At 44.0% G+C, this 21,609-nt stretch overlaps 2 protein-coding genes across 2 annotated transcripts; both read right to left on the bottom strand.

Moving 5' to 3' along the window:
* Window positions 1–4,787: 4,787 nt before the first annotated feature.
* LOC127217426 (rhox homeobox family member 2) lies at window positions 4,788–8,742 on the bottom strand. Its single transcript, XM_051178419.1, has 4 exons — window positions 8,607–8,742; window positions 8,073–8,448; window positions 6,126–6,171; window positions 4,788–4,861 (listed from the first exon to the last, which is right to left on the bottom strand). Exons 1-4 carry the CDS (start codon window positions 8,671–8,673, stop codon window positions 4,811–4,813), a joined length of 540 nt encoding a protein of 179 aa, XP_051034376.1. The 5' UTR covers window positions 8,674–8,742; the 3' UTR covers window positions 4,788–4,810.
* A 5,231-nt stretch (window positions 8,743–13,973) lies between these two features.
* Window positions 13,974–17,769, bottom strand: LOC127217450 (rhox homeobox family member 2). The gene is made up of 4 exons (XM_051178452.1): window positions 17,754–17,769; window positions 17,186–17,513; window positions 15,306–15,351; window positions 13,974–14,179 (listed from the first exon to the last, which is right to left on the bottom strand). The coding sequence occupies exons 1-4, from the start codon at window positions 17,767–17,769 to the stop codon at window positions 14,129–14,131; spliced, it is 441 nt and encodes a 146-aa protein (XP_051034409.1). The 3' UTR covers window positions 13,974–14,128.
* Between the last annotated feature and the right edge of the window lie 3,840 nt (window positions 17,770–21,609).

The raw sequence follows: 21,609 nt of genomic DNA, 5'->3' as shown, positions 1-21,609 counted from the left end.
TGGCCTCGTTGGAGCAGGTGGGTCACTGGGGGTGAGCTTTGATTGGCTTTTAAGTTTCAAAAGCCCGTGCCAGGCTCAGTATCTTGCTTTCTGCCTGTTGAATATGGACCAGGATGTAAAGTTCTCCGCTACTGCTCCAGTGTCATGCTTGTCTGTTTCCCACCATGATGATAATGCAATGATCCCCTGAAACTGAAAAACAAACCCCCAATTAGATGTTTTCTTTTATCAGAGTTGCCTTTGCCATGGTGTCTCTTCACAGCAATGGAATAATAATTAACACAGGAGTTTTGGGTGCATGCATGTCTGTACAACACATGCATGCGTGGTGCTGGTGGAGGCCAGAAGAGGGTACCAGATACTCTGGAACTGGAGTTACAGATGGTTGTGAACTATTATGTGGTACTAGGAATCAAATTTAGGTGTCCCATTCTCTTACCCACACTGTAACTTCTGGTTTAAAGGGGCCAAGCTCACAGGCAACTGTTCTCAGTCACTGTGATGTATAGTAACTAAGGGTCTGCCTTGGTTCTATTAAAGTAATATTTTAAGGCTCTCTATATACTGTTAACAATGGGAGGAGGTCACTCATAATAAGAGGTGGATCCTGTCTGTTTGGCAGGGGTAGATTTAATTCTTTTTTGTTTTGTTTCTCGAGACAGTTTCTCTGCATTGCTTTGGAGCCTGTCCTGGAACTCACTTTGTAGATCAAGCTGGCTTCAAACTCACAGAGATCTGCCTGCCTCTGCCTCCCGAGTGCTGGGGTTAAAGGCTTGTGCCACCAATGCCCAGCAAGGGGTAGATCTAATTCTTAATGAAGTGGTTGGTAACAGTTCATTCCCATGTAAGCAAGTCTTTTGAAACAGTTTTCTTAGTTGTAATTTCAGTGTCCAATTCATATACTCCATCTTCCTGGAGCAGGTTGGTATGCATGTAAATCTTTTCTAACCCTTTAGCCACTCTCTGTACCACTTCAGCCATAATTGCTGGCCCATTGTCTGATCCTTTGGTGATAGGAATTCCTAATTGAGGGAAGAACTTTTCTTGCAGTGTCCTTAACCCATCTGGATCCTATACTCCTTCCTCTCTCTCTTCCACAGGATTCCCCAAGTTCTGCCTAATGTTTGGCTGTGGGTCTGCATCTGTTTCCATAGTTGCTGGAAGAAGCCTCTCTGATAACGATTATGCTAGGCTCTTATCTGCAAATATAACACAGTATCCTTAGGAATGATTTCACTGACATTTTTTTCTGGGCTTGTTTGGTTCTATCCTCTGATTTCTGGTCCTCAAAGCAGTGCCAGCAGAAGGCTCCCTCTCCTGAGGCATGGATCTTAAGCTAGACCAGAAATTGAGGCAGTTCCTCAATTTCAGTGCCACCTTTACCCCAGCACATCTTTTTTTCTTTCTTTTGATTTATTTTCTGTGTCTTTCACATCATACATCTCCTTCCCATTCATCTCCCCATCCCTTTGTATCCATCCTCTGCCCTTGCAAACTCTCCCCCCCAAAAAAAATAAAATTAAAAAATTCAAGATTTAAAAAAAGGAGGAAAAATCAATCTTTTTAATGGATGCTGCAGTGTGACACAGTGAGTCACAAAATAAACCTTTTTGTCCATGTCTTTACTTGCAAGTGTTCATTGCAGAGTCTGATTCAAGGCCTCTAGTTTCTGTTACACTATCAACGCTGAGTTCTCACTGGACTCCTCTTGGATATCCTGTTTTTGCCTTGTGTTGTGGAGATCCTGCAGCTTTGGGTCTGCAGGACCGGTCCCTTCACATGCTCCAGCTGATCACAGATGGGGTGGATGTTGGGGTCAGCCAACTCATAGCTCTGGTTCAGGGCCTGGGTTGGTCAGCCCGCCAGCTCCCCCATGTCCTGACCACCAGGTTGAGCTCTCCTGCATTGTTACATTGAGTTCACTCCTTACAACAATGGGCAAGGGGTAGGACCAGTTCTCAGGCTTTCATGTACTCAGGCTCTGATCTCCTACACCTACATCTTCAGGGTTGGCTCTAATGTGTTGCCCAGGTGTGGTGTGGCATAGGGCTACTCTCCAGAGTGCTGCAGCTGATGAGGGGCAGAGATATCTCTCTCCATTCTTATGACCTCAGGGCCAGCTCTCCCACCTGCCTCAGGTGAGGGGGGCATCTCTCCCTGACCCATGCACATGACAGTTAAGTAACAGGGACAGCTCTCCCATGCTCACAACTTCGGGGCTGTCTCATGTACACCTCTGCCCACAGGAGTGGCTCTATTGTGCTGTCCAGGTGAGGTACAGAGCCTCCTCTCCCAAGTGTTGCAGCAGCCGGAGGGGCGACGGGGCAGCTCTTCCATCCTTATGACCTCAGGGCCAGCTCTCTTCCACTCATGCTGCCACATGACAGATGAGTAATGGGGACAGGCTCTAGGGCATCTTGCAGGCAGGACAAATTGTAGGTCAAAAGTTTTATGGCTGGGTTGGTGTCCAGATCCCTCTACTGAAAATATTGCCTGGCTACAGGAGATGGCTGGTTCAGGGTTTGTCTTAGCTAGGGTCACTCTCACAGATTCCTGGGAGTTTCCATTGCACTAGGTCTCTATCTCATCCGTATAATGTCCCCTAATTCCAGTCATCTCTCCCAGTACTCTCTCCCCCAACCCTACCACCCCCACTAACTGGGGCTCATAGTGACTCACAGAGACTGAACTGACAATCACAGAGCCTGCATGTGTCTTACCTAGGTCCTCTGCATATATGTTATGGGTGTATAGCTTGGTGTTTTGTGGGACTACTAATAGTGGAATTGGAGGCTGTCTCTGACTCTGGCCTGCTTTTGGGACAGTTTTGCTCCTACTGGTTGGCCTTGTCCAGCCTTAACATGAAGGGATATGCTTATTCTAACTTGATATGCCATGTTTGGTTGATGTCTCTGGAAGGCATGTCTTTTTCTGAAGGAGAAGGCAGGTAGCAGGGAGGGACTTGGAGGAGAGGAGCGAGGGAAAACTCGGGTCTGGATGTAATATATGAGAGAAGAATAAATAAAAAGAAAAACAGGAGACATTGGACCTCCAAAAGCCGCATGCATGCGTGTGTGTAGGTAGGTAGAGAAAGCCTCCTTCCAGTCTGAGAAAGATTACTCAAAGGCTAGCAGGTTGCAGCCTTAGACCTGAGGCAGGTCAGTGAAGTCTATGATGATATTTCAAAAGAGATTTTGTCAGGGTCAAAGGAAATTCCAGTTCCTCACAGTTCAAAAGACATTCCAGATGTCCAGAAATGAGCTCAGTCTGGGCTAAGGGAGGGTTTCTGGATGTTAGATTAAAGCCCGCATTCCTTAGGAACTTATGAAACTGGTTCTCATCTGCCAAAAGGAACCTTTTCCCTTACCTCTGGCAGAAGAGACCCACAGCACCTGTCAGCACATTGGGCAATTGTCAGTTCTGGGGAACTAGTTTGGTCTGATGCAGGTTCCCCAGCTGTCAGTCTGGAGTCCGTGAGCTTCCTATAACCATTTATACTGATGCATTCTATTTCTCATTTCGTAATAGCCCTCCTTTCCCAACTATGGACTCCTACTAATTTTCAAACATCAATGGGTGTTCCAAATGGGACATACATATCTCAAGATTCAAAGATAAAAGTAAAACCAAAGGAAAAACCAAGATCTCAAAACATCAGCAAAAACAAAACAAAACTTGTCATGGAAGCTGCAGTGTGACACAGTGAGTCATACAGTAAACCTTTTTATCCATATATGTTTACATATGTGTTCATTGGTCTGGTTTGAGGTCTCTGGCTTCTGCTATACTATCAATCATGGGCCCTCACTGGGACTCCTTCTGGATATTCTGTAATTGTCCTTTCTCATGGAAATCCTGTAGCTTTGGATCTGCAGATCCTGCCCCTTTCACATACTCCAGCAGACCACAGATGAGGTGGATGTTAGACTGGACCAACTCATAGCCCTGGGTCTGGGCCTGGATAATAGCTGACTTGGTCAACCTGCCAGCTCTCCCTCATCACCACCACCACCAGGGTGAGCTCTCCAGCACTGCCCAGGTTAGCTCACCCAGTGCAGGAGATAGCAAACATTGGGACAGTTCTCTTGCTCTTGGACTCTTGGGTCCAGCTCACCCACACTTACACTACCGGTGCCAGCTCTACTGTTTTGCTCAGGAGAGGTGCAGGGCCTGCTCCTGAGTGCTGCAGCTGGTGAGGCTCAGGATCAGCTCTTCCTAAGGACTTGTCCTCCTCTTCTTCCATTTTTGTGTTTTGACAAGTTAAGAATGAGGGTTATGGACAGCATGAGAGTGGGAGAGAAAAGAATGTGTGGATCAGTGCAAACCTACTATGGTACTTGGGAAATGCCTGTGATATACAGGGCATACTGATGTTGACTGAGTGGTGTCATTTTACAGAAAGAGACTGTGTCATTGTGTTTAAAGGACAGTTCCTTGATCGTTTACACACACACCTTGCTAATTCTCAAACAAAAAATAGAGCAAATGTACAGAGAATATTCATCTGTTTATTGAAAATACGATGTTGAGGGTACAAGAGTGTTAGTGAGCTGGGTGGGGGTGGTGCACACCTTTAATCCCAGCCCTCAGGAGGCAGAGGCAGGTGGGTCTCCGTGAGTTCGAAGCCAGCCTGGTCTGCAGAGGGAGTGCCAGGACAGCCAGAGATACACAGAGAAACCCTGTCTCGAAACCCTCTATCCCCCACAAAAGTGTTAGTGGCAGGAAAAGCTTATCAGGCTCTGACTCCTGGGCAAGGGTGGTTCTCTAGGAGTCCTCCAAAATCCTCGGGGAAAGAAGCACCTCTGAACACTTATAGCTTCTGATCTCTCCTGTATTGTTCTCGTCTCCCCTTAAACCAATTCTGTAAGCCAGAAAAAAGTGGTTCAGTATAGTAATCAAGATAATAATCCGAAAACACACCTTGTAAGGATAACTGCTCCCTATAATTTAGATCACATGGAAGAACCTGCTGTCCCACAGCTCCAATTCTGTGAGGAGCTGAGGGGCTGGAGCAGGATGCAGAGCTGGCCTAGAATGTGGGAGACCCTGGTTCCCACCCCAGCACTGCAGAATTAGTCCCTGGACAAATGTCCAAACGTTGCAGGCCTTTCCCTGTCTCTACTGCAGGGCACACTGGAGGACGTTAGCAGCGTTTTCAGGCAGACGTACCAGCGTGCTTCAGACAATTATACTGCTGCCTGCCCTTATCTGTGTGGCCACACCAGGTGCTTCAAACAGCAGGAGGACAGCACCTTTGGACTCTGTGCATCCCCGTTCCCGTCAGTCTCTGTTTAACCAACTTTCTACCAGGTTTACACATGCAGGGTTCTGCCTGTGAACTCTCCACACACTATCCTGTAAGGATAGAATTTATGTGTAGTTTACAATATTTCTAATAGTCTAGGATCATGGAACCACTGATCCTATTTAAATTATTTCTAAGTTAATTTGAATCTAATTTGAATAACTCATATGTCATAACACCAGAGTGATGTCTCCACAGAGACATTCTATTTGAAGGATATTAGCATTACAAGGAGTTACACACACACACACACACACACACACACACACACACACACACACGCACTTCTTTATCAGTGTTATTAATACAATTATTGATGCAGAGAATGTGTACATGTTTCATAATTTATACACAGGATACATGTATGTGTGATACATATATGTGTCAAAGTGAAAGTAGGTTAGTACTATTCTGTGTTCCTTTTGGAAGTTTTACTTCATTTTGAAATGGGCTTTCTTCTTCCATTTTATATCCACAAAGAATATAAATCTCAAAAGTAATTTTAAGGGGCCTGTACAGATCTCTAAGAGGTAAAAGTCTTGCTGCTTCTGTAGGGGACCAAAGTTTGGTTTCCATCAACTATATAAGGTAGCTCCCAACCACCTGTAATTCTGGCCTCTGGGGGTACCTGCATATATGCTGCAAACAGACACAGACACATCTATTAAATATGAATTGTTAAAAAAAATCTTTGAAAAACATGTAATTTTGAAACATGATCAGGTAAGAAACACAACACAGTAACTTTACCCACAGGATGAAAGTATCCAAGATATGAAGCAAGTTCTAGAATGGCGGTCTTGCCAAATTGTCTTCTTACCTGAATTCTGGCTTCAGTCACACCTATCCATCTTGCCAGCTGTTTTCTGAGGGCAAAAATAGCAGAAGTTCAGTACTGGGCATCTTGGATGAAATCAAGTATGCAAAAGATACTTTATATTTGTTTTTCAATGTTTGTCCCATTCTTTACCTTCTGTGACATTCACCTCGAAGATATTGGGGCTTTAAAAATTCCACTGGTAATTTTGTTTTATTATCATACACCATTAGCAGACATGAAAGCACACCATGACCCTAATAATCAATTTGAAAAACACTAATATAGGCAGCCAAAACCTCAAACGAAATGCTCCTAACATCAAGTAAGGTGGTACTGGAGACTTTCTCAAATAATAAAGCAAAAGCTACAAAACATACACAAACAGGCAAAAAAATCTGTGCAAGGCATTTTGTCAGGACTGAAGGGTAAATACAAATAAAAGAAATGGAATAATGGGGATCATCTGAAGATTTCTTTTTTGTTGTTTTGTTTTGGTTTTCAAGACAGGGCTTCTCTGTGTAACAGCCCTGGCTATTCTGGAACTCACTGCATAGACCAGGCTGTCTTCGAACTCACAGAGATCCACCTGCCTCTGCCTACCTGAGTGCTGGGATTAAAGGCATGCGCCGCCACTGCCAGACTGAAGATTTCTCATGTTCAGTTAATTCATGACACCATGAGTCTGATTATCACCAGGAAGATGTCATGTTACATTTATTTGTTAATTTGTTAGTGTGTGGTAGTGCATGCATTCCATAGGTTTAGGGGTGTGTATAACTGTGCTGTGGTGCACCTATGTAGGTCAAAGAGCAACTGATGGTCCTTTCCTTCTACCAAGAATGTCAGCTGTCTGTTATTTTAACTGTTCGACCTTTTCCGCTTCTTTTAACAGGATCTTACTCATATAGAAGTCATCGCCCAAAGTTTTCCACTCTGATCCATTGAAATGCTATATGAAAATGCCTTCATTCCTATTGCTTTAGTTAGGGGTCACTATTGCTGTGATGAAAACACCATGACCAAAAGCAGATTGGGGAGGAAAGGATTTATTTATTTATACTTCCAGAACATCATTGGAGGAAGTCAGAACAGGAACTCAAATGGGACAGGAACCTGGGGTCAGGAGCTGATCATGAAGGGGTGCTCCTCATGGTTTGCTCAGCCTGCTCTCTTATAGAACCCAGAATGACCAATTAGCCTAGGGATGGCACCACCCACAATGGGCTGGGCCCTCTTACATCAATTACTAAATAAGAAAATACCCTACAGGCTTATCTATAGCCTGGTCTTATGGAGGCATTCTCTCAGTTGAGCTTCCTTCCTTTCTGATGACTCTTGCTTATGTCAAGTTGACATAAAACTATCAAATACACCATTTTGCACGACTCTCACCCTTACCCCAGCACACTAGTACAGGATGCAGGAGTCTGGCAGCCTTGCTTTGGGAAGTGTTTTTACTTAGATAGGATAAGAGATGGGCTGAGGAGATAGTTCAGAAGGTAAAGGTGACTTGTCAACAAGCCTGATGGCCGATTTTGGTCCTGGGTCTCACATGGTGGAAGGAGAGAAGGGACTAACTCAAGTTGTATTCTGACCTCCACATGTGTCAAGTGACAACTACACCCACAGAAACACATCCCCATACCCACAAACTAAAACAAATGAATAAGTAAATAATATGCAACTTTTGTTGCCAGGTAGTGGTGGTGAGCTGCTTTAATCCCAGCACTCGAGAGGCAGAGGCAGGCAGATTTCTGTGAGTTTGAGGCCAGCCTGTGTTCCCTTGCCAGGATAGCCAAGGGTACACAGAGAAATCCTGTCTCAAAAATAAATAAATAAACGAATAAATGCAGCTTTTAAGGGATGGCAGGAGGAAGGCCAGGGAGAGAGCCAAAAGTCATCTTGTGCTCCCAGGAAACTGGGTGTCAGGCCAGGCTGTCTGCTTACCTTACTTCTGCACTGATGTAGTGATTATGCTGGAAAAAGCGCTCCAGCTCCTGCAACTGCCACTGGCTGAACTTGTAGTGGAAGCAACGCTGACGCACCAGCACGGACACAGGCTGCACATTTTCCGCAAGCCGCATGTCCTCGCAAAATGGCTCCTGAGGCTGCAGCTCATTCTGGTCACCGCCGCTGGTGCCATGGTCCTCCTGGTCCCCGTCATCCACGAGGCCTTCAGCAGCAGCAGCGGAGGGACCGTCTCCACTTGATTCTCCTGCTGCGTCCCCTTCTGCTGCTGCCGCTCCCTGCCCAGGCTGGCCCTGTCCACTCTCTTCCTCATGCCTTCCCTCTCCTCCCGGCATGACCATCGGTGCCTCGGCAGCTGAAAATGGGGAAACAGAGAAAGTGCAGGCATCAGAGTCCAGGGTTGTCTGAGGGTGCTGTGAAATCGCAGCAAAGCCAGCAAGCAGTACAGCGCCTCTGTGGGACCCTCCACCCCTCATAGACATCTCCATCCCACCATTCCCAGCACACACTGACCATTCCATTTTTCTTCATCCTCATCAAGTCCCTCATGGATCAGGTAGTTGGTGTTTCGGCGCTCCATGTCCCGAGTGCTGATTTGCAGCTTCCCTTAACAGAGTCTGAGTTTGAGCTCCTGCTGTTACGAAAGCCTGTGCTTCTCAACCAGGAAGAGTTCTCTTTTGGCCCTGGGGGCCTGTTGTACAGGTTACGAACTGTCCAATCATGAGCGTGCTATCCTAGTTTCCATTTGACCCTCCTGCTGCTAGGGATTGAACCCCTGAAGTGCAAAACAGGGTAGTTTGGTACAGCCATGAGCAGGGCGTGTCTGCAGGGAAGGCAGGTTACTTGGGTTTATAGGGTTGCATACGAGGCTCTCCAAGTTGCAGTTTCTTCTTGGTAAATTATCTTCCTAGGGAAGGCAATATGGTCAGCTGTGCCAACTGACTTATACTGAAGAAGAAAAGCTATTGGAGGTCTTGCAGAAATGCTTTTAGACCATCATTTGGTTAAGTTGGGGATGCTTTTTCATGGCTTTATTCCAGTACTCTGAGAACAGAAGAAAGTGGATCTCTGTGAGTTCCAGGGCAGACTGGTTTACATAGTGATTTGCAGGCCAGCCAGAACCACAGTGAGATAAGCAGGCTAGGCACCTGCTTCTGGACAGAACAGAAATTAAAGATTATCCACGAGGTCTTTTCTTTTGGGTTTTCAAAGAAGGTGGAGTTAGAGTCTGTCTTATTTGCATGTTCTACCTTTACAGGAGTTTGGGCTTGGATTCGGGTTTAGCAGTACTGTTGAGCCTTGTTAGTGCTGTTACTTAGTATTCAGCCTGTGATAACTGGCATATCTGCACTGAGGTTCCTCACATTTTTCTTGAACACACACACACACACACACACACACACACACACACACACACACACAGTTACTTCTGATGTCTTCTCTGAATGATCAAGGGGTCAAGAGTGAGCCTTGATCTCCACACAGGCACTGTCAGTCAAGCAGCCCCTTTGCTGGCATGTGGTCAGACTGGTCCCAAGGCAGCCAATTTCCCCTAACATGTTCTGGTCTCTTTGAAACTAGAAAGGGCCCCAGAGAACTAGGATATTTCCAGGCAGTTCCTTTTGTAGGGTGCCTGAGTAGGAGTTTTTCTCCCATCAAAAGATATACCTCAGAATTCTGGAACTGCCTTACAATTTAATCTACATATGTTTTATCTGCCTTTTTCTCTCTGCTTTGCAGCCCCAAACAGCTCTTGTCAAGGTGCACAGAACCTGAGAAATTGTCTTCTCGAATTCTGGTCAAGATTGCAAAGATAGCTGTTTCTGTGTTAGTGTGTAGCTCATTGCATGCCCTTGCCTAGCATACATAACTCCATTGATAACTACTCCCCAGCACGGTATAAAGCCAGCATGGAGTCTCAGTCTCTCAATGCCTGTAATAACTCTTAGGAAGGAGAGGCAGAAAGATGAGAACTTTGCCTACAGCTACAGACTTTGTTTGAATGTAGTTTGGGACACATGCACACTGTCTCAAAAAAAAAAAAAAAAAAAAAAAAAAAAAAAAACTCTTCCCCCAAATTCCAATATCTCCATTTTCAAATAAGGTAGTGGACAAAGGACCTGATTTAATTTTTAAATTTACTGATATGTGCTTCTTGTCTTAACATGTGATCTAACCTCAAAAATGTCCTAGTATATTTGAAAAAAAAAAGTGTATTTTACTGCTTGTTGTTACAGTGTACATAGGAGATCTAGCTGGATAGGACTATTGATTGCAACCCTATGGAGCTTTCGTAGCACCTTCTGACACTATGAAATCTAGTTCTGGGCTGGAGGAGGCTTCCAGGTCATATACAGCTGGATCCCTCCAAGTCCTTTGAGTGAGCATGTCAAGTCTCCAGCAATAGGGACTAACTGTCAGTTCTGGGAGGCCACTAAAAGCAAGAGCAATAGCCAGATGATTTTCAGAGTTTGTCACTCTCTCCAGCTGCCCTGGTCAACAACTTCAGTTGGGGTTTCTCATGCCTGGTATTGGGGGTGCACCACCATTCTCTGGCCTGGTTTTGTAATCTGATTTCACATCCTAACACTTGGTTGAACTTTTTAACATATGCCTGCCATTGGATTGTGATTATTTTTTCTCACCTTCCTGTAAAAAGGTAAGACAATAGAGTTGCAGTAGTCATCTCTAAACACAGTTCTGATGGAGTTAGGTGTGGATGGAGATACAAAGACCCCAGGGAAAACTGAGTGAACTGGGCAGAGGGGGTGAATCCAGCTTCAGTGAGATACTTTGTCTCAAAAAATAAGGCAGAGAATGGGGAGGTGGTGGCCCACACCTTTAATTCCAGCACTTTGGAGTTAGAGGCAGGATCTTTGTGAGTTTGAGTCCAGCCTGGTCTACAGAGTGAGTTCCAGGATAGCCAGGGCTGTTACACAGAGAAACCTGATCTAAACCCCCTACCCCAGAACAAAGAGGTAGAGAACAATTGAGAATGATACCTGGCATAGACATCTGGCTTCCACACACACAAACACACATGCACACCCCACCAACACACACATCACCATAAAGGAAAACCAATAATGTAACACACACATCACCATAAAGGAAAACCAATAATGTTATTTGGAAATAAGATACCATCTCCCCATGTTGATCTCAGTTTATATGATTTTGAAGTGATCGTTGACTCACCGCAGTCTTTAGCCTAGAATTTAAGTTTGTCTGATGTCAAGGTTATGGAACGTTTCTTTGGATTTTACTTGTTTGTATATTTGTTTTCTATATTTTTCTTTTAAAATACTTTTATTTTATATGTATGGGGGTTTTCTCTGCATGGATGTCTGTGTACCATGTGCAAGCATATATGCACATTCTAAAAGAGGGTGATAGGTCTCCTGGGACTAGAGTTAAAGATGATTGTGAGCTGCCGTGCGCTTGGAGTGTGTAAGTGAGTTGATTTCTGATTCTTTTTTACTTTTATTGATTCTTTGTGGATTTCACATCATGCATTCCGATCCTACTTATCTCCCCATCTCCTTAAATCCACCTTTGCAACCTCCCCTCAAAGCAAAACCCGATTTAAAAGAAAAAACAAAAACAGAACAAAATAATCCAAAAGAGGAGAAAAATCTTGTTGTGGAAACTATAGTGTGGCCTGTTGAGTCATACAGTTTACCCTTTAGTCCATTCATCTTTACTTGTTTTTATTGCAATGAGTCATCGGTCTGGTCCCAGGCCTCTGAATTCTGCTACAGCACTGATAATGGGCTTTCACTGGGGCTCCTCTTGGATATCTTGTTGCCCTGTGTCCTGAAGAACATATAGCTTTGGATCTGCAGGTCCCGCCCCTTCAAATGCTCCAACAGATCATAAATAGGTGGATGTTGTGGTGGGCCAACTCATAGCCCTGCTTCTGGGCCTGGGTGGTAGCTGGATTGGTCAACCCACCAGCTGTCCCTCATTGTCCCTACCTGGGCAAGGTCTCCAGCATTGCCCAGGCTAGCTCACCCAGTGCAGCCTGCAGAAAGGAGCAGGACCTGTTCTCCTGCTCTCTGGGCCTCAGATCCACACTCACACCACCAGGGCCAGCTCTACTGTTTTGCCCAGGCAAGGTGCAGGGCCCTCTCTAGTGATAGCTGTAGGAGGCATATCGGGTGAGGGAAATCAGTGGTCCTGCTCTCATGCCCTCAGGGCTGGTTCATGCGCACATCGCATCTGACAACAGAGTCAGCTCTGCTGTACTGCCCAGGTGAGGCACAAGGCCTGCTGTCCTGTCCTGTGTGCTTCAGCTGGTAGGGGCAGGACTAGTTCTCTCCCTCTCATGACCCTGGGTCCAACTCTCTGTCATAGCAAAGCGTGGAGACGGGAACTCATCTTTCCCTCACCTATGCCACCACGTGGCAGCTCTGCTGCTCTCATATGCTCAGGGCTGGCTCAGCTGTGTCCTTGACAATAGGGTCAGTTCGAGAGTGCTGTCTTGGTATATTTGGATGAGAAAAGTCACGTTTGAAATGGAGGCATTCTGCAGGCTGCCTATGTGTTAGCTGTGTGTCCTAAGTCTCGAGAACAGATGTCACCTCAACCCTCTCTCTGCTCACTTAAGTGAAGGATGTCACCTCAACCCTCTCTCTGCTCACTTAAGTGAAGGATGTCACCTCAACCCTCTCTCTGCTCACTTAAGTGAAGGATGTCACCTCAACCCTCTCTCTGCTCACTTAAGTGAAGGATGTCACCTCAACCCTCTCTCTGCTCACTTAAGTGAAGGATGTCACCTCAACCCTCTCTCTGCTCACTTAAGTGAAGGATGTCACCTCAACCCTCTCTCTGCTCACTTAAGTGAAGGATGTCACCTCAACCCTCTCTCTGCTCACTTAAGTGAAGGATTACCTCTCTTGGGAGCATCAGTCTGTGTTTTCAGGATAGGAAGGGAGGGGCAGAGTACAAGCAGCTGGGGTCTAAGTCTGACTGAGCAGCTACTGAGGAATTCCAGCCCTGCACAGGGTGGAGGGAGTGTCAACTTCTGCATCAGTAATGAAGTCATTGGGAATATGAGCTTTGGGGGTCCAGATACCCTGTTTCTTCTCAGTGTCTTTCCACATCATCTGTGGCTCTGGAAGATTCCAGAGACAAGGTTGATATAGTGTTTCTTGCATTTTTAAGGGTTATCTCTTTTACCACGAACTATTTAAGAAGTTATAATATTATAAAAACAAAGATTTTAAGTCTCATTCTGAAATCACAAGAAATGTATACTTTGAGAAGATATCTTAAGTATTAGTCAGCTTGTGATCTGGGGAAGAGGGAAAATTTGCCTACTGGGTTTGGTTTGGGGACAATAAATAGAGAGAAGCCTCATTATGGCCTGGAAGGGATGGCTTCTTCTCTTCCCTTTGAAGTAGCAAGACATCTGGCAGAGTGGCTGAAGTGTCCTGCATGTGCCGTGGAAAGGGATGGAAGAGTTTGTGAAGCAGCCCAAATGAAAAGGCACAGTTCTGCTTCCCAAGAGTTCTATGGGTGCCAATAAGGGAACTTCTCAGAAATCGGGGTTGAAATAAAATTCTGAGTATGGCCACAATCAGCTCTATCTGGATAATCACTGTCTCTCCCTAGGGCCTTGCCTTGCCTCTCTGGTATATTTTAGTTCTAAATGGTAAGAGAATGGGTGAGCTTGGCATACTAGGTGAACAAAAAAGAATGTGTGGGTCAGTGAAAGCCTACTATGCAATTTGAAACTCTCTTGTGATAGAAAAGGCCTGTCTAAGGTAGAACAGCAATTTCATCTCATGCAAGGAGGCCTTGTTATTCTAATTAAAGGAAATTTCCTTGATAGCTTACATACATATTTTACTAAACCAGAAATCACATGAACTGAACTTATTGAAACTAATAATCTTTATTGAAATATAAGTGCTTAGAAGATAAGAAATAACATATTGTTGGTTGCACTTGGGTGAGAGTAGCTCCCTAGGGTCCCTCCACAGGCTTCAGAGAAAGATGTCCTAGGAAGCAGTAGGAGAACCTCAGAGTGCTTACAGCCTCTTATATCTTCTGTATTGTTCTCTCCTCTTCTGAAACCATCTCTACAGTAATTGGGAAAAAGGAATTGGTTCAGCGTAGTAAACTTCTAGAACCACAATTAAAAAGCATATCATGTAACCTTACATATCAGTGATCATTTAGATTTCATGGAAGAACCTACTGTACCAGGTCTGAAATTCTGTGAGGAGCTGAGGGGCTGGAGCAGGATGCAGAGCTGGCCTAGAATGTGGGAGACCCTGGTTCCCACCCCAGCACTGCAGAATTAGTCCCTGGACAAATGTCCAAACGTTGCAGGCCTTTCCCTGTCTCTACTGCAGTGCACACTGGAGGAAGTTAGCAGCGTTTTCAGGCAGACGCACAACCGTTTACTTCAGCTTTATGAGTGCTGCTGGGTTCTGCCTGTGAACTATCACCTCACACAAATTGCTCCTGTAAGGGTAGAATTTACTCTTTGTTTTCAGTATTTCAAATAGTTCAGGATCATGGAGCCACTAGCTACACTAATTTGAATAATTTATACATCACAAACCCAGTATGACTCCAGAGAGAAACCCTGCCTAAAGGATGTCAGCATTACAAGGAGTTGCATATAGTTATATATGTACTATATATTTATTTAACTATGTTATTCACATAACTATATATGTATACATACCTAGTTTCTAAGTTAAAATGGGTATGTGTGTAATTTATCGATAGGATATATTTATGGGGAACCTATTATGTGTCTATGGTGAAAAAGTAGTTCAGTGCTATTCTTTATTTCTTTTGGAACTTATGTTCCATTTTGAAATGTGCTCTTTCTGTAGGGAGGCTTCCTTATTCCATTTCTACTCACAAAGACCACAAAACTCAAAAGTAATTCTGAGAGTGATGCAGAGATTCTCAGCTCTGGCAAATACCAGAGTTTGGTTCCCAGCACCTATTGTGGGTGGATCACAACCACTTGTAACTGCAGCTCTAGGGGATTTACAGCATCTTCTGGATTCTTTAGGTACTTGAATACATGTTGTATATGTACAAACACACACATAATAAAATTTTAAAAATAAACATTAAGATCATTTTGAAACAGTGTTACGTCAACAACAAAATAATTTCATGGATAAGATAAAAGCAAGTTCTACAATGGCTGTCCTGTCAAATGGCTTTCTTCAGTTTACTTACCTTTACTCTGGCTTCATTCACACCCATCCATCTAGCGAGTTGTTTTCTGAGGGTAAAAATGGAAGATATTCAATATTTGGCATTATAGTTGAAATAATGTGAAGGACATTTTATATTTGCTTTAAAATGTTGTCTCATCACCCACCTTCTGTGTAGGCTTTGAAGCTTTAAACAAGTTCTACAAACACTTTTATTTTATTATTAATGTACCAGACACGAAAACCCAAGGACGTCCCCAAAAAGCAATTTTAAAAGCACCAACAAAGGTGCCAACAGCCTCAAAAGAAATACTCCTAACACTGGGTGTGGAGACTTTACCTCTAACAACAAAAGAAAACAAAACAAAAAAAGCTATGAAGCAAATGTCCATACAAAACTCTGTGTGAAGCTGTTTGTCAGGCAGAAGGATAAACTCAAAAGAAGATGGATAAATAAAGGGCACAAGGGGATTTCTAATATTCAGTTAATGTGCACGGACATCCGATGTGCTGATCATTGGGGATAATTGAATATTACATTTTTATAATTATTTGGTGTGTGTGTGTGTGTGTGTGTACGAGTGCGCGTGCTCTACTACTGTGGTGAACATGTGCATGTTAGAGGACACCTGATGGAAGTTAGTTTACTTCTTCCACCATTGATGTGGATTCTGAGGATGGAACTCAGGTTCTCTAGCTTGACAGCAAGTGCTTTTACCACTGAACATCTCACTAGCCCTTGGAAATAAAGTATTCAAAGCCAAAGTACAACAAACAGAAAAGGAACACACACACACACACACACACACACACACACACACCAAAGTAAAAAAAAAAAAAAAAAAAAAAAAAAAAACCTCAACAATCTTGGCAGTCCCTTCCTGAATTCCAAGGATGAGGGAGACTCAGGTAATGGGTCTTTGTAAGTTGCAGGCCAGCCTGGAATACAGAGTAAGATCACCCATCAGAAAACAAGAATAAACAGAAAGAGAAACCCAGAGAAGCTGGACCATGCCTTAGATCTCAGCTCAATAGTAAGTATTGTTTTTATGGACTCTTTACTGTGGCAAAAAATGGAGGTCAAAAATAGTAGGAGAAAGTTGGGGTCCAGGCTTGGCAGCATATTTAGTCCCAGCGCTTGGGAAACAGAGATGGGTTTGAGGCCAGTCAGCTCTCATGGCTGAAATGTGAGTTCCAAGCCAGGAAGTGATTCATTATAAGACCTTGGTTTAAGGAGAGAAATGTTACAATGAGTTTATAATGATAAAAATTAAAAGAAAAATACAGGTTTATCAAAACTTTTAACAAGAGCAGGATGTCACCCTGTACTATCCCAACCATACCTCAGCCTCACACACCTCTATTAAGAGGATCTTACTAATATAGCAGACATTACCTGAAGTCTTTCATTTGATTTATTTGCATATTATACGAAAACTCCTTCATTTCCATTTTTCATTACTCTATCCCAGAATCGTAGTGCAGGACACAAGGTCTACCAGCCTGAATTTTCCAGGTGACTATTATTTCAAGAGGCAAGTGTTTATGGGGGCTGAGAAGATGGCAACGTGGGAAACTGTGCTTGCTTGAAAGCCTCATGACCTGAGTTTGATGTCCCAGACCAATATGATGGATCATGTAACTTACTCCTGCAAGTGTTCTCTAGCCTCCTCATGGGCCAAATGGTACATAGGTACACACACACACACACACACACACACACACACACACACACACACACACACACACACCAAATAAATGAAGTTAAATAAATAATATGTAATTTTAAAAAATGAGGGCATGTGGGGAACCAGGAAGAAAGGCAACCGTTACTATGGACCAGCGCGCGCTCCCCTCAAATAGGACATCAAAGCCGGGCATCGAGCCAGGCAAAATCCTCACCTTGCTTCTATGCTGAGGAAGCGATTGGTCTGGAAAATGCGCTCCAGTTCCTCAAGCTGCCACTGAGTGAATCTGTGGCGTAGGCGACGTCGCGGCACTTGTCTTGGCACAGACTGCACTCTCTCGTCCTCCATGACCCGAGGGATCAGCTCATTTGGTTGCTGCTCACTGTTATGGCCTTCTACGGCTGCTCCACCACCTTCCTTGTTCATGTCATCACTCAGTTCCTTTTCACTTTCTCCTTGTGTTGCTGTGGCTCCCCATCCTGGCTCACCATGTCCACTCTCTTCCTTTTTGCTTTCCTCTCCAATTGGCAAAACTTTGTTAACTGAAAGGAGGGAAACAAAAAGATGAGGCACTGGTGCCCGGGCCCCGTATAGGTGTCAAATCACAATGAAGCAGGAAGTGTGCGGCGATGGCGGCTTATCCAACCATCTCTCCGGAACGTTACTGTCCTGGAGCTTGTTAAATCATCATCCCCAACCACTTACTGACCATTCCCTCCTATTCCCTCATCCTCATCAACTCCCAGACTGAACAAGCAGTTGATCTTGTGAACACTCGATACCTTGGATGCTGTCCATTTTAGCGCTATAGCTATAGACTGACCTGGAACCTCTGGTAGTTCCGTTACCGAGTAGAACTGTGACCCTTGACCTGGAACAGAATTCTTCCAGCCTACTCCTCATTACTATGTATCCTGTTGTAGATGTACTATCCTGGCTTCGTACCCATCACCTGTTGCTATGGGTTGAGGCCTGAGGTGCTCAAATAAGACCAGTTTGATGCCTCAGTGAGCAAGATGTGTTTTCAGGGAGGGAGCAGTCCTTGGGAAAGTAGAGATAACAGAAATGGTCCTTTAAGCAGCATCTTAGCTGAGTCCTCTGGCCTTGGTGAATTTTCTTCCTAGGGAAGGAGTGGCGGTCAGCTATGGGAATCAATCTGCAGGAAATAAGAAAAGACCCACCAGTAACTCTGGAAGCCTTGGGGAAATATTTAGAGAATTACCTCTTGGTCTAGTGTTTCACATTAGGTCCTTGGTAGTTGGCAGAGAAAATAAATAATGTGATTATCTAGGAGGCCTCTTCCTTTGGATTTCCACAGAAAGTGAAGTTAAATCTTGTGGTGGTTTGAATGAGAATGGCCCCTATAGGCTTATATATTGTTAGGCTTGGTCTCCATTTGGTGGGACTATTTAGAAAGGATTGGGGGCTAAGCCTTATTAGAGGATGTGTGGCCTTGATGGAAGAGACGTGTTGGAGGTGGGCTTTGAGGTTTTAAATGCCCAAACAGTCTCACTTAATCCACCCACCCCCTTCTGAGTGCTTGTTGATCCAGATGTGAGCTGTCAGCTTCTGTTCCAAGTGTCATGACTGCCTAGCTGCTCTCTTGCTTCCTGTCATCTTGGTCATGGAGTCACTCTCTGAAACTGTAAGCAAGCCGCCAGTTAAATATTTTCTTTTGTAAGTTGTAATTATGGTGGTGTCTCTTCAAGCAATAGGACAGTATCTAAGTTCGAGCCTGTCGTGCTTCTATGCTCTGCCTTTCCAGGAGCTCTGGCAGAGTTGCAGGGCTTGCTGACCACTCAGCACACAGATGACAGGGCTCAACTTCACCAGCCTGACTGAGGTGGAGCTTAGCAGTACTGCTAAGTATTGGAAAAAGCTGTCAGAATTGTCATTCTGTGGTTCCTTACCTTTCTCTTGAAAACACACACACACACACACACACACACACACACACACACACACACACACACACTTCTAATGTCTTCTCTGAAAGATCTAAATGTGAAGAACAGGCCTTTATGCCCTGGTCTCCATCCCAGACCTGTCAGTCAAACAGCCCCTTCGCTGGCATGTGGTCAGACTGGTTCCAAGCCAGCCAACTATTTTCAACATGTTCTGGTCACTCTTAAAATAGAAGGGGCTCTAAAGTATTAGCATGTGTCCAGGCAGTTCCTATTTTGGGGTGGGAATATTCTGGAGACCTGGTGCTAGAATTCTTCCAGGATAAGACTTACCTCACAGTTCTGGTAACCGCCTCACAACTAAGCCTACCACTTATCTTTCCTGGGTTTTCTTCCCTCTTTAAATACTGACATTGCTCTTGTCAAAGTATCAAGAACATAAGAATTGTTTCTTCCTAGTCTGATCAAAACAGTAAAGACATACATTTCTGGTCTGGGTTGTAGCTCAGTTGGCATTGTCCTTACCTAGCATGCTTAAAGGCACACGATCCCTATGAGCTGCATAAAGTCATGTGTGCCAGTCCTGTAATGCTAGCAGCTGAGGAGGTAGACGCTGTAATGCTAGAGTCATCCTAGTGTACAAAGTGAGTTTGTGTTCAGTGAGGGACACATGACACTATCTAAAAATAGAAAATGACACTCTGTCTAAAAAAAGAAAAGACAAACATTTCTTTCCCCCAATTATGATATTGCTATTTACAGTAAAGAGGTAAATAAGGGGCCTGATTTAATTTTTAAAATTTGCTAATGTGATTTTGTTACATTATGTAATTTACCTGGAGAATATGCTATGCATGCTTGAAAAAATGGATATATTACTGCTTGTATGTACAGTTTACCTATTAGGCTTTATTACAGTGAGTTCTGTAAGGATTCGGGCATTACGCTGGCCTGCCCCTGTCACCTGGCAGAATGCACTCAGGTAGTATCCTGGTCTACCCAGGGTTCCATGGTTTTGTAGTCTGTATGCAGGTGCAAAGAAATATCCTTGCCCACTTAAACTGTCTTTCTGCTCTCTCTTGCCCGCTCCTTTTCCCCTCTCTTTTCTGCTCATTTCTTTCCTTTCTCTTTCCCACTGTTCCCCTGGGGCAGATAGGACTTTCCTGTTTCCCTCTTCTCTTCTGTCCTCTCTCATTTCTGTGTCTCTTTACCTCTTTTCTCTTTCTTTCCTCTCCCCCCCTTTTCTAATAAAACTTCTCACTAAGCTCTGTCTGCCTGTCATGTTTGTCCCCTGCCTTGGTCAACCTCACCTGCCATTGAATCTGCCAAGGTACTCCTCACTCTTGATCATAATAAATGTCCTTTGATTTAGGATGCTCTATTTTTTTCTCTTTAATTTTGTTTTCGAGACAGAGTTTCTTTGTAGCTTTTAGAGCCTGTTCTGGAATTAGCTCTGTAGATCAGGTTGGCCTCAAATTCACAGAGATCCACCTGCCTCTGTGTCCCAAATGCTGGGGTTAAAAGCATGCGCCACCACCTCCTGGCTAGATGTCCTATTTTTATTAATATTATGGAAAATTATATAATGAAATCTACATTGGTTTAGGACTGCCCAGAGTTCACTGCATATTCATATTCCAGGTGGGGTTTTTTAATTTTTTTTTCCGGAGACACAAGGTTTCTCTGTAGCTTTGCAGCCTGTCCTGGAACTCACTTTGTAGACCAGGCTGGTCTAGAACTCACAGAGATCTGCCTATCTTTGCCTCCCAAGTGCTGGGATTACAGGTGTGAGCCACAACTGTCCGGCCCTTTTTTTTTTTTTGACACAGCATTTCATTTAATGTCAGTAGTCCCAGAATTCCCTATAACCAAAGGATAACCTTGTTGTGATCATCTTCTACCTCCCAGTTCATGGGATAATAACGTAGCTACCACCATCCCCTGATACTTTTTTGAATAAGTTTTAAATCAGATGTGGAATTTTCCATTGACAGGGTTTTAAATGTTTTTGGACTTCATGTTTTCTGGGGGTGCTATTCATTATATTGATATACTATTGCATGTGATGCTACTTTTCTCTTGCTGTTGTCAAGAACAGGTGAGTCTCAGTGTAAATAACAAGTTTACTGTGCTCCGGCGGGGTTAGGCTTTCTTGTCGGCTAGTGTAGTACTAAACTTTGTAGACTTAGTTATTTTGCCATTATTTCTTTAAATGTTCTTTCTTCCCCTTTCTCTGTCCCTTGTAATTCTCAGGCAATTACTTGGGTGTGATCATGATTCACGGTGCCCTGAACTATCTCTCTCTCTCTCTCTCTCTCTCTCTCTCTCTCTCTCTCTGTGTGTGTGTGTGTGTGTGTGTGTGTGTGTGTATGTGGCATGGCACATGTATGGAAATCAAGTGTCACTTGTGTGAATCAGTTCTTTCTTACTGTGTAGACCCTGGGAACCAAACTAAGGATGTCAAGATTAGCAGCAAGCACTTTAACCCATGAAGCTATCTCACGATCTCTTACATTTTTTTCCTTTCTGACAACTATTTTTGTTGTTGTTGAAAATACTTTTTTCCATACAATATATTCTGATCAAGTTTCATCTCCTTCATCTATTCCCAGATTATCCCTGTCTCCCAACCCTCCCAACTCCACAGCTTTCAATACTTTCAATAGTATTCTTTTCCATTCCTCAGACTCAATGAACCCATCCATCTTCAACATTACCTGCTTCTCATTTTGCT

The sequence above is a fragment of the Phodopus roborovskii genome, unplaced genomic scaffold, assembly GCF_943737965.1.
Source record: "Phodopus roborovskii unplaced genomic scaffold, PHOROB, whole genome shotgun sequence".
NCBI classification, from domain to species: domain Eukaryota; kingdom Metazoa; phylum Chordata; class Mammalia; order Rodentia; family Cricetidae; genus Phodopus; species Phodopus roborovskii.
Note: the sequence above shows the minus strand (reverse complement) of the source record. Positions and strands in the feature narration are given on the sequence as shown.

What these genes read in the sequence shown, in the direction of transcription:
- LOC127217426 (XM_051178419.1), bottom strand. Translation starts at nt 8,673, where the DNA reads ATGGAGCGCCGAAACACCAACTACCTGATCCATGAGGGACTTGATGAG. An exon ending in TACATCAGTGCAGAAGTAAG is followed by an intron (nt 6,172 to 8,072) that starts GTAAGCAGACAG and finishes TTTTGCCCTCAG; the next exon opens with AAAACAGCTGGCAAGATGGA. An exon ending in TGACTGAAGCCAGAATTCAG is followed by an intron (nt 4,862 to 6,125) that starts GTAAGAAGACAA and finishes TCTGGCTTACAG; the next exon opens with AATTGGTTTAAGGGGAGACG.
- LOC127217450 (XM_051178452.1), bottom strand. An exon ending in TTCCTCAGCATAGAAGCAAG is followed by an intron (nt 15,352 to 17,185) that starts GTGAGGATTTTG and finishes TTTTACCCTCAG; the next exon opens with AAAACAACTCGCTAGATGGA. An exon ending in TGAATGAAGCCAGAGTAAAG is followed by an intron (nt 14,180 to 15,305) that starts GTAAGTAAACTG and finishes CAATTACTGTAG; the next exon opens with AGATGGTTTCAGAAGAGGAG.